Source organism: Trachymyrmex septentrionalis, unplaced genomic scaffold, assembly GCF_001594115.1.
Source record: "Trachymyrmex septentrionalis isolate Tsep2-gDNA-1 unplaced genomic scaffold, Tsep1.0 scaffold6, whole genome shotgun sequence".
Lineage (NCBI taxonomy): Eukaryota > Metazoa > Arthropoda > Insecta > Hymenoptera > Formicidae > Trachymyrmex > Trachymyrmex septentrionalis.
Window position 1 is genome coordinate 940291 of NW_017305778.1, and position 11709 is coordinate 951999.

An 11709-nucleotide genomic window follows, 5' to 3' on the forward strand; every position below is an offset into this window, starting at 1 on the left:
ATATATATATATAAAACTGAAAAATATATACATATAAGCATTGTTTTACAAAACAGAAACGTAATAAAAATTACCAACAAGAATTTCGTGTTAAGACGGCTATAAACAAGTCACGACATTCAATGTCACAAGTGGATTCATTTGTCCGTTATACGCCGGGGGGTCAAACTGAACGTCCGCTCTCACGACGTCGCAGGATTCGCGTTCGCCCTGCGCCCGCATTCAAAACGCACCTACGACACCTCACTCACGACGTCGGGACGCGCACGAACAGATTTTTAAAAGGCCAGGCGCAACGAGGTGGACGCGCAACAATGTCGGCGCGTATAGCGCGCAGCGTGGGATCGCGCGCTCGCTCAGCGCATTCCGCGCGTGTCATTGACGAGAGCGGCGATCACAAAAATCACTCTTCCGATCCGGAGGACGCTGCCGCCGCCGCCGCAGCCGCCGTCGCCGCCGCCACCGCCGCTCGCGGGGAAGCTGGATCAGCGACTTTGGTATGCGTGGAATTTCGCCGCAGAGCACACGTTTGGAGAACGCGCGTTTCCACCTGGAGCGCCGCTCCCTCCTCCTCCTCCTCCTCAGTCCTCCTTCTAGTCGCTGCTATTTGGCTGCCGATCTCGATTGACGTCCCCTAAAACTTTCTAAGATCCGTCATGGTGTCTCGCGTTCGTTTGCGCGCTGCATCTTTCGCAAGAGACCACGGCGAATCTCGGCGCCACGGCGAAAGAACGCGCGTAAGACGTCCCACGCATACCGATCTACCTGTTGATTCAGTGCAATTCAATGCGGCTGTCTCACACGTACACATCGCTCTTCTCGACTCTCCTCTTTTCTCTTTCTCTCTTTCTCTTTTCCTCACTCGCATACACTATTACAGCTGCCGTAAACACCTGGCGCCGCCGGTGAGGAACGCAAGAGCGAGCCTCACCTTAGGCGGCTTGTACCGCGGCTTCTTCGTCAGAGATTTTTTTTCCGGTTATTCTTCCTCCCGCGTACCGATCACCTCGATACCACAAGAGCGCTGATGCGAGGCTCGGGGGACTTCGTTCCGTCGCATTCAATCCCGCACGGCGTCTCGCGACATGCGCACGTATATGTAATTTTTAACAAGAATAAAAATTTACAGATGAAAGATTTATTCATGTACTTACGAAAATACGAAGTAATAATTTTTGATGTGTAGACGAAATATAATATATACAAGCCTGTATATTGTAAAAATTTTTGTGCGTTGCCACTGGCCTATGTACATAGCTTATAGTTGCCACATGATATTTGTATACAATGTATATAAAAATCTTGTATTAATTTTATATTACAAAATTATTAAAGATTTTTAATCACAATTCGACAGAAAGTTTCTGAAAAGTATATATAGATATATTTAATGTTATTTATATTTGTGCGACTCTTTCATTAAAATATAAATCATTAACGGTGTTCTAATTCCATAGCGGCAGTGTTAAACAACTAAAGAATAATTTCGTTCTTGTAGTTTCTTGTAAGTTCCTTATGCGGTAGGACGATCGAATTCAGTAGAATTTTTTCTGCAGACAAGCTCACACTGGTACCTGAAATGAGATATATAATTGCAATGTGTCGCTTATATATGTAGAAATAAAATACATAAATAAAGACTTTCGAAAATATTATTCAAATATCTAATTTTGACCATAATTAATCGTAGTTGATGTATTCACACACACACAACTAAATAGTCCTGTTCCAAACTTAAAAACTTCCAGTATTTGAAAATAAGAAAAAATAAAATGATGGCTATTAGGAATCACAGTTGTGCGTAATTCTTAAAAATATAATAGCACAATTTGTGCGTAAATTTTTAACGTATACAACAAATCTAATAATTAAATATATTACACATTAAGAAATAACCTACAGATTACCGTGTTAATTCTTGATATTCTTTTTTTACTTTTTTTTATTATTTTTTTATAGAAACAGTTTTTTATAGAAACAGTTTTGATTTTATTTTTTTACCAAGTATCGTGATAGAAGGATTCAGTTTGCCATTGACATTAAACAGCGGCAAGTTCTCCATTTTTGCAAATGGCTTATTAGGATTGGGATCGCACGGAGTCCCCTCGACACGTGACCATTCACCTACGCTGGTGCCTGTCCCTATGATGCTGTGTAGAATAAGGGAATGGGCCTGAATATGCGCTTTACCCAGTACGATCGCCTCTCTGATTCTCACGCCAGGTTCTATCATCGTACTTGGTCCTATACTCACATTTGGACCTAGCTGCAAAGAATAGAAATATCATGGTAGTAGAGTAAGTTTCCTAGCAGAAACATTAGCCAACAATAACCTAATATTAATGTTATATCTTCACATTCAACAATATAAATGTAATACCGAGTGATTAATTTTAATCTTAATAGGTAAATATTTCGAAAATACGCAATTTTACAAAAAAAAGTTTTAGATAAAAACTGTATGGTATAGAGAGGGACGTTACCATTGTCTCTCTTTATACCGTATAATTTTTATTTAGAATATTTTTGAGAAATTGTGTATTTTCAAAATATTTGCCTGTTAAGATTAAAATAATTCACCCTATATAATATATGTATAATAGTGTGTAGCATATAACAGTTAAGCCTAATTTACAATGCGCTTTTTGCTTTTTTAGTTTTTACTACTTTCTCTTGTTTTTTTACCTTATATATTTTTTTCGTTTTCTGTCGCCTGAGACAGAATAAAACTTGACGAATTTCGGAAGAAATAAAAAATACATGACAAGCAATACAATGGTTGATAAAATAAGGAAAAAATAAAGCGAGAAGCTACGAAATAGAAAACAAAGAGCATATTGTAGAGCACATTAATGTGTGAAAACTACTATGTTGATGTTATGTTGTTAGCTGATGTTTACTGTATTGCAAACCATAGCAGAACAATTTACTCTCGTACCACAGAAGTCGGATGTACAGAAGCCGATGGATGAATGTACACATCTCCTATAATATGACAATAATTCTTATTCGTAGAAGCAAGGCGGTCCGGCTGCTTCTGCTTGTAGAGGGCCAAGTAATGTCGATTGGCGTATATCGCAGAACCTGCAGTTTTCACTTGCGACCACCATCTGAACACAGGCAGGGCGAACAACCGGCCAGATCCCGCTAAACGCGTCAGTATGTCTTGCTCAAATGCAATATGCGCTGGATCTCTACCATTGTAGCACAACTGCCTGCAATCCCATAAAAAAATGTTGAAAAAAGGATACTCATTCTCTTATAGCAAATTTGATCATTTGCATTACATTAGATCAATACTAAAAATTGTTACACATGAAATAAACCCAGTCAGCCAAGTTTGCCAAAAATAAATTTTGTCAAATATTTGCTACAAATTTGTTGACAAAAAGGCATTACATTTAATAAAAATTCTGTTATATTCAATAATATCAACAAATTGATGATATACAACAAAAGCTGCTGAGGTAACATAAAAACAAATTGTAAATGCCAAGTTTACTGACAATCTGTCATAACAACAAATTGAAAACGAAAAATCGAACAAAGCTTCGTTCAATTTTTGCTGCCATTTGCTGTCTAATATGTACACAGAATATGTACTTTGCCAGCAAAACATGAGCTTATTGCTGACACAGGTGGCATCAAGTTTTTGCTATCAATTTGATTATTGAGAAATTGTGGTAAAAGTATATAAATATTTTAAACGATTAAATATTTAATAACTATATTGTCACGTTATTATATAGAATTATAGAATTATAGAATATAGATGTAATGTTTCATTGTCAAAATTAAATATTATGCTTCTGCATTTGAATACTTTATATATGTATAAAGCAATCTTTTTAATGTACAGTAATCCATTGTAGTGCGATTGACCAAATTTATTTGTATTCAAAACGAGAAACTTACATTAAATGATCTTGTTGCTGATTAGCATGAAAGACATCCGCCATCGTTTGAAAAATTTCTGGAGATGCAAGATATATTCCGCAATTGATAAGAGTCGACACAAACGTTGAAGGTTTCTCTACGTAATGTGCTACCTCCCCCTCCTTTCCCAAAACCATGCATCCATAGTTCAACGATTGCTGCCGAGTTGCCTCAGTTGCCATGATCGTAAGCAGTGCCTGTTTACTGTTGTGGAACTCTACCATTTCTTGCAAAGGGAAGTCGGCACAGACGTCGCCGTTCATAACAAAAAAGTATGTGGGGCTGCCTGAACGAATTTGATCACGGAAATGATACATGCCACCTGCTGTTCCAAGGGGTGTGAATTCCTGTAAATACCGAATAACTATGCCATAAGTACTCGACATCTCCTGTACAAACTGAGCCAGATCATTCTTGGGATACGCCCCGATTATCAGCACTTCATTGAGACCCGGCACTTTGGTACAAGCTTCAATGTGATGTTGTATCATGGGTAATCCAGCTACTGGAAACAATGGTTTTGGGATATCCAAGGATAAAGGTCTAAATCTAGTTCCTACAAAGATACAAATGAAACAAGATAAAGCATAAAGATAAAGTATGCATATAAAGAATTTATAAGTTTTTTAGCTCAACTTCTTAAATCGTTCATCTTTTCTCTTTTTCTCTCCAAGGTAGAAATTCAATTAAAAAGAATAGTCCTTATATTAAAGTCTTAATGAAAAACAATTCTAAATGTATGTAATAAATATATGTACAAATTTTTATATACAAAGCCTCTACTGACAATGATGAAATAATCAAAATGTGACATAAGTCAACAACAATGTTAAAATTATGTACAAGATATCAACAGAATCTTCAGATAAATGTAAAAATACATAATTATATATATAATTAGATGCGTGTATATAATTTTGATATTAAATTTGACAATTCTGCAGTTCTTGCTAGATAAATAAGTGATAATTAAGTCAACACAAACCCTTTAAAGGTCCTCCGATTAAAATAACAGCCTTCAACATGATTGAACAAGTCAAATGTTCCTTCTGATCGAATAATTCCAAAATATTTCTATATTCTCTCAAGAAGTGTCAAGAGACAGCGATCATCCAAGTCCTCTGAGAGGGTGAGGGGAGCCAACGCTAATCGTACCGTGCAGACATGTTGTGTACACGTGTGGACGTGTCATCGGTGACGATATCAGTGAACAAGTTTCGATGAATCGACTTGAACGATAGAGCGGGCAGTGTCCAAGAAATAATTTTAAAGAAATGGCTTTCCTCGCATGCCAAATTAATTCGAGCTGTCAACAACAAATAATCAGCAGATACTACCGCATACTAGAGGGGAATTCGCCGAGATATTCGAGACCCGACACAACCCAACGGCGATGTTTGAAAGCCACGTTAAAAGCGCCGGCGGCCGCTTCGAATTTTGCACTACTCTGCATTTTCTGCCTAATTGTTCTTTCAGTCGTTCACGCAAAACCGATTCAGTTTCTGCAATTTGTTCGAATTATGACAATCAGCTGACATGGTAATGGACTCGCGTAAAGTGATGACGAGACGTTCCGTGAAGTTAGCTCCAATTCCCGAAACATTTGCCTTGCGTTTCATTTTTCTCATCCGAAAATCTGACAACAAAGGACAACTCGATTAAACGCACAAAAAGATGCGGTCTACACTTGTTACGTTAAATTTATGGAAAATCTAGTTCGTCTTTTAACTAAAATTTATATCTCCGTACAAAAGCATTTTATTCAAATTATGAGTGATCTCGATATCACTGCAATCCGCCAATCACCCATGGATCAAATAAATAGCAAGAAGGGAAGCAAGAAAAGCACTTTTCATTTAAGACTGCGTTTTATTTAACGCTCGCAACGCTCGCGAGCATCGTTTGTTTAACATTTGATAAACGACAAAGATGAAATAATTCCACGAGCGTTGTGAGCGTTAAATGGAACGCAGTCTTATGCCCATTTCTACCAACGTAGATTAACTTTAATCTCGGTTCAACTTACTCTTTGTCTTTTTCTAATTCTAAAAAATTAGAAAAAGACAAAGAGTAAGTTGAACTGAGATTAAAGTTAATCTACGTTGGTTGAAATTGGCATTAGTGATACAAATCGAACAAATTATTTTTTTTTTTTGGACATTTAAAGAATAAGATGGAAAGACATTTGTGATCTGATCAACTTTATATAATATGTTACCAAACGGAAAGCATCTATTATTTACATAAATTTAGTCGATGTTGACTAATTATAACTAAACTGCTTTCTTTTTAGAAGACATAATTGACATAAATATCGTTCTTATAAATATTTCTTTGATATTCCATAAATCACAAAAAAAACAATACTTATGTGTCGACGTCTAAAATTAAAGAAAGCAGTCATAGTTTATAAATATGTATAATATTAAAAATATATTGTTTAAAAATAGAGTAAATATAATATAAATAACAAAAAAATATATATATATAAAGTATAAAATAAATAATTATAATAATTATACGTACATCTAATTTTAACATAATAAATTATATATAATAACGTAACATTTATTATCCAAAAAATTATACAAATTAAGTTAAATTATCCAAATGTAAATTATCTTTTCAATATTTCATAATTCTTCATACAAAATACAATCAGTTTCAGATAAAAATTATTTTTAATTTATTTATTAATTAATTGCATAACGTAAATATATAGTTATGACTTGAAATTATCTGAGTGATTGTTAGTTTGCTACACCTTTTTAATTACACTTCGAAAGTCTTCATACAAAAAAATCATTAATTAATAATCAGCTAAGTATAAGAAAATGAATAATATTATAAAAATTAAGATCTGTATTCACTTTATTTTTATCGATAAAATGCATTATAAATTAAATATGGTGTGTGAACGAGAAAACTTTCTCGTTTTCGCTAGAACTTTCTAGTGTCTATAATGCTGAAATAAAGAACAAAGTGCCGATTGTGTATTTTAAACAAAGTGAAACATAAAAAAAATAAGCAAATTCAGTAGGTATTGATCAATGAAACTATAAATATTTTACTAAATTTGTTCGCTTTTGTCATTTTTATCTCATTTCAAGCACACAATCGATCCCTAAACCTTATATATGAATCGCCATATGTTGACACACTTGTGTCGTCCAATAGCAGTGCGATGAGCGTACAGCGCTGCCAACGCTGCCAACATTGTTATCTAGGGTTAACTGATCTAGAGAATTGTTTGTCGCAAATAGTTTAAAAGGGAAGGGACGAATGAAATCGCGGAGCAAAGGGAAGGTTTTATTTTATTCCTTGCGCTTATATTAGAACCAACTGGAACTTTCTTCATAGTTTTGGTTCCTTTCTTTTTTCCTTTTGCCATCTAATTATACATATCCTTTTCATTTGAAGTGTAGCGAGTGCTACATGATACAGCTACCAAAAGCAAAAATTTAGGAAAAGAAAAAGAAAAAGACGTCTTCATTGGAGAGCTGAAGATCTGTTCTTTTTAGTCCAACTTTTTGCATGGTCCATCATCTTTCTTTTTTTCTCTTCACCTTAAAAAAAAAGAACAAAAGAATAAACGATCCAAGAAATTCAGTTAATGCTCGCGTTTCTACTAATGTAGATCAAATTAAATATCGATTTAGTTAATTTTTCATCTTTTTCTAGTCCTATGATTAGAGAAAGATAAAGAATAAGTTGAACCGAGATTAAAATTAATCTATACTGATGAAAACATAGGCATAAAAAGAACAGAGGTGTTGAATCTCGTATGTTAGCGCGAAAGCTCGTCGACTCCCCCGCTGAATCGGGCATCATCGGCGAAGGGCGCCGGAGTCCGGAGTCCGAACATAGGAGGAAGAGGTAGAGAGGGGGGAAAGGGCGAGGAGGGCGCGTGCGATCAACTTCGGTTCGGTTCGGTGCGGCCGTGCGGTACGTACTCCGCGTACTCGAGCGAGGGCCAGCGTAGCGGGCCGGTGGCAGCGTAAAACGCTCGCGTCGCCGTCGCCGTCGCGTTGCCGACGACGAGTTTGGAATTGGACTTTTGATCGTGACTTTTCGGTACGTCTTGTAAAACGCCCGCGATACCAGGAAAGTGCGAAAGGGAAAGTACGTGGCGAGATACATCGCGATATATCGTGCGTACGTAAACTAACAATAAAGTGCGTGCGTGCATGCGTGCGTTGCGCTGCATCGCGCCGCGCGAGCTCGGTAAATTCGCATTTGGCTGGAAGAAAGAGGGAATCAGCGGTTGAATAGGTGATAAAGGGGAAGAGCGAGAGCGAGAGAAGAAACGAGTAGGAAGAGAAAGAGACACAACGTTCTTATGGCGCGTTCGGGACTTTGGGACGAAGCGCAACATCGCATCGGCAGTTTGTAGGCAGAAAGAGCGAGAGAGGAAACGGCCGAGAAGTTTGGAGCGGACGGACAGACGGACAGACGGAGACGAGACGAGACGAGACGAGACGAGACGTGACGGTGACGGTGACGTTACGTTGCGTTGCGTTACGTTGAGAACGCGTCGCGGTGACCCGCCACCGTTGTCGCTCGTTTGCGCGTCGTCGTCGTCGTTCGTCGGACTGTCGGAGACCGTCGGAGTCGTGACTCGCGCAGCCCACGGCTTCGACTCTCGAGACTTTCGCGAGGAGCGTTTGCCAGTTCGCAACTCGCCCCGCGTCCCCGTATGCTCCCTCCTCCTCAACGCGTCGGGGACAATACACACGGATCGGGGTTGTCGCCGCCAGGGTTGTTACCGAAGCCGGAACATTTTGACGTGCTGAACCACTTGCCAGAAAACATGGAAATATCTAAGAGCCTGCAAGAGGAGATCTTGGATGTGCAACAGAAATTGCAGAAAGCGATATTCGAGCATCAGGTGAGAGAAAGAAAATGAGAGCGTGAGAGAGAGAGAGAGAGAGAGAGAAAGGTCTTTCCGTATTGCTTGAAATTACTTCTACAATTTTTGCACTTAAAACGAGATAAATGTATGTATATTTGAGCATTGAAAAGAAAAAAAACGAAGATTTTGAGTGCAAAAAGTGCAAGAAATAACGAATAGACCTAAAGAGAGATTGCGATGCTGTGTGTGTGCGATAGTGATCGAAGAATGGTCGGGTCGTCGGGGGTTGAGAGGAGAAAAAGAAGGAGGCCTCCTCCTCCTCCGCGCGACATACGCATATACATCCTTAAAGATCGGCGGGGAGGTTTGTATTTTTCTCCCCGCGCGTAATAAGGAAATTGAGAGATACATGAGAGCCGAGAGCGCTTGTCCCCTCTCCTTGACTTGAGTCGTGAAGTTCCCTCCGAGTCGATACGATGGATCGATCGATCGATTTGGGACAACTCGAACTCGATAGATCCACCAAGCGTCTTTTGCTACTAACTTGACTGCGCACGCGCGCGCGCGCGCACGTGAAGGGTTTTGAGGATTGGAAGGAAGTTTGCGAAGGGCGAGGAGGAAACCGAGTGCGAAAGTCGAAAGTTCCATTTATGGCCGAGTGTGTTGAGCTTCTCTCCCGCTCGGCGTCCCCGGGCGCCCTCTTTTTATCTCTTTCCATCCATTTCTTTCTTTCTTTCTCTATCTCTCTCTTCCGTATCTTACGCGCCTCATTCGCTCGTGGAAGCGGTCGAGAAATTCGTTGCGGGATTGAATTACCTATGTATTTACGAACGATATCTAATCGGCGCGATATCTAAAACTATAATGCAAACTCGCCACCGAGAACTTGTTGATCAGTTTTTCAGGTTGAGTCATAATAATAGTAATAATGGAATAAAGCGGAGTAATTTGGATAGATTAAAAAAATTGAGAGAGAGAGAGGTCGCGTAGTGTGTATTCAATCAAACATAAATATAAATAAACAAATATAAATATACATATAAAATTGTATAATATAATAGCGTATAAAACATACACTATTGCACTAATAATTTTGTATGTTTAATTAAATACATTATGCGATTTCAAAATTTCTGTTAACTTATCCAAATTATCTCGTTTTAAGGCTGCAGCACAAATTTTTGCACAACACATAACACATAGTACATAGAGAATTAACCAATCAAAGTTTCTCTTTTTTATGAAAAGAAAGAAAAGGAAAGATTCTGATTAGTTGATTCTACTTATGCACTATGCATTATGAATTAGGCAAAAGTTTACTGTGGTCTTTACCTTATCATAGAACATCATCATGACTTCATAGGTCTGTTTTTATTTGCTCTTTGAAGCTGAACTTCTTGTATAGTTCACCATGTTGGAGAAAAAAGAGAAAAGATGAACTGTGCGAGAAGTTGAGCAAAACCCCTACACTATATAAATTTGTAGCAACATTGTTGCAATGTGTGCAATTTTGTTGGAATATTGCAGTGTTGCTACAATATTGTTGGATTAATCTCTCAGATAATGTCTAGAAGATGTTTTTATGATGTCTTTTATTTATCTTTTTGACATGTATGTCACAAAAAATTCTTTATGATGTCTTTTCTCGTTTCTATCGTAGTAGTTAATTTAATTTTAATCTCAATTCAACTAATTCTTTATCTTTTGCTAATTTTAAGAATCAGAAAAAGAAGAATGAAGAGTAAGTTAAACAGAGATTAAAGTTGTTCTGCATTGATAGAAACGGGCATTAGGTTTCGTTCTATCAAAGTAAGATTAACTTTAATCTAGATTTTTAACTTTACTTGGTGCTTTCCAGCAAGTGACATAGATGACACAGTGAACCATTACATCTTCGTTGTTTGCCAATGTTAAACAAAGAAATCGCTGTATTGTACTGTCTTTTGTTAGAAAGTAACTGTTTATCTTTTCCTAAGAATTTATCTTTTTCTTAGAATTAGAAAAAGTTAAAAAGTAAATTGAATCAAGATTAAAGTTAATCTTACATTGATGGAACCAGGCCTTAAACCTGTTTTTTTTAATTGAACTTCTTACACGGATTATCTCTTTCCTCCTTTTTTTTTTCTCTAACGTGGGGAGAAAAGGAGGAACGATAAACTTTGCTTTTAACTCAAAGAAATAGGCCTGTTATGAGTAATAAATTAGATCGTGATAACATCCTTATGATATCATTATGACTTTGTGTTCTCTGTTCTCTCTCTCTCTCTCTCTCTCTCTCTCTCTCTCTCTCTCTTTCTCTCTCTCTCTTATGGTATTATGACCTGGGTTCGCATGGAAGACGAGAATCGAAGAGATGGTCTTCCTCCTTGAACGTCTCTGCATGCTCCCTATCATCTTTATAAATATATCGATACCTTGGTGGATTCCTTTGTACCGCCACGCCGCGAACGTACTCGCCAGGGATCGCCCGGCGCGAAGCGACTCTTGCTCGCTCTCTCGATCGCTCATGGCCATAAGCGCAAGTCTCGATCAATGTGGCATTATCGACATAATAGGATCGCCAAGATTCCACCGCGAGTTTGCACCTGTATCGCATATGCAGATGAAATGTAAAAGAAAATCGAAGTTTGTGTTGAGGGCAACACTAAACCGCAAGGGTGCCTAAAAAAAGGTGGTCAGGAATATCATTAATTACGACTTACGAGAGAAGGAGCAAGCATGCGACTCCGAGCGATGAACAAGGACGCAGCACAATTGATGGTCACAATACGAACTCGCGCGCACACGTTCAACCGTCAGTTAATTGTGTTGCGTCCTTGTTCACCGTCCGGAGTCGCGTGCTCGCTCCTTCTTTTGTAACTCGTAATTATTGATATTCCTGACTACCTTTTTTTAGGCACCCTTACGGTTTAGTGTTGCCC

General features: G+C 38.1%; 2 protein-coding genes across 4 annotated transcripts in view; one reads left to right on the forward strand and one right to left on the reverse strand.

Moving 5' to 3' along the window:
- The window catches only part of LOC108752297 (mannose-1-phosphate guanyltransferase alpha), a 6490-nt gene extending 869 nt beyond the window's left edge, over positions 1-5621 (reverse strand). The window contains exons 1-5 of the mRNA XM_018493029.1: positions 4922-5621; positions 3916-4492; positions 2939-3215; positions 2002-2266; positions 75-1574 (exon numbers count right to left, since the gene is read on the reverse strand). Coding sequence (XP_018348531.1) covers positions 1474-1574; positions 2002-2266; positions 2939-3215; positions 3916-4492; positions 4922-4961 — 1260 coding nt within the window. The 5' untranslated portion in view covers positions 4962-5621 and the 3' untranslated portion in view covers positions 75-1473. The remainder of the gene's footprint in view (positions 1-74; positions 1575-2001; positions 2267-2938; positions 3216-3915; positions 4493-4921) is intronic.
- A 2237-nt stretch (positions 5622-7858) lies between these two features.
- Positions 7859-11709, forward strand: part of LOC108752329 — a 22391-nt gene continuing 18540 nt past the window's right edge. For 2 of the 3 annotated variants that reach the window (XM_018493104.1, XM_018493106.1), the window contains exon 1: positions 7871-8824. In XM_018493104.1, the coding sequence (XP_018348606.1) occupies positions 8633-8824 (192 nt within the window). In that variant the 5' untranslated portion in view covers positions 7871-8632. The other variant, XM_018493105.1, reaches the window with a different exon arrangement.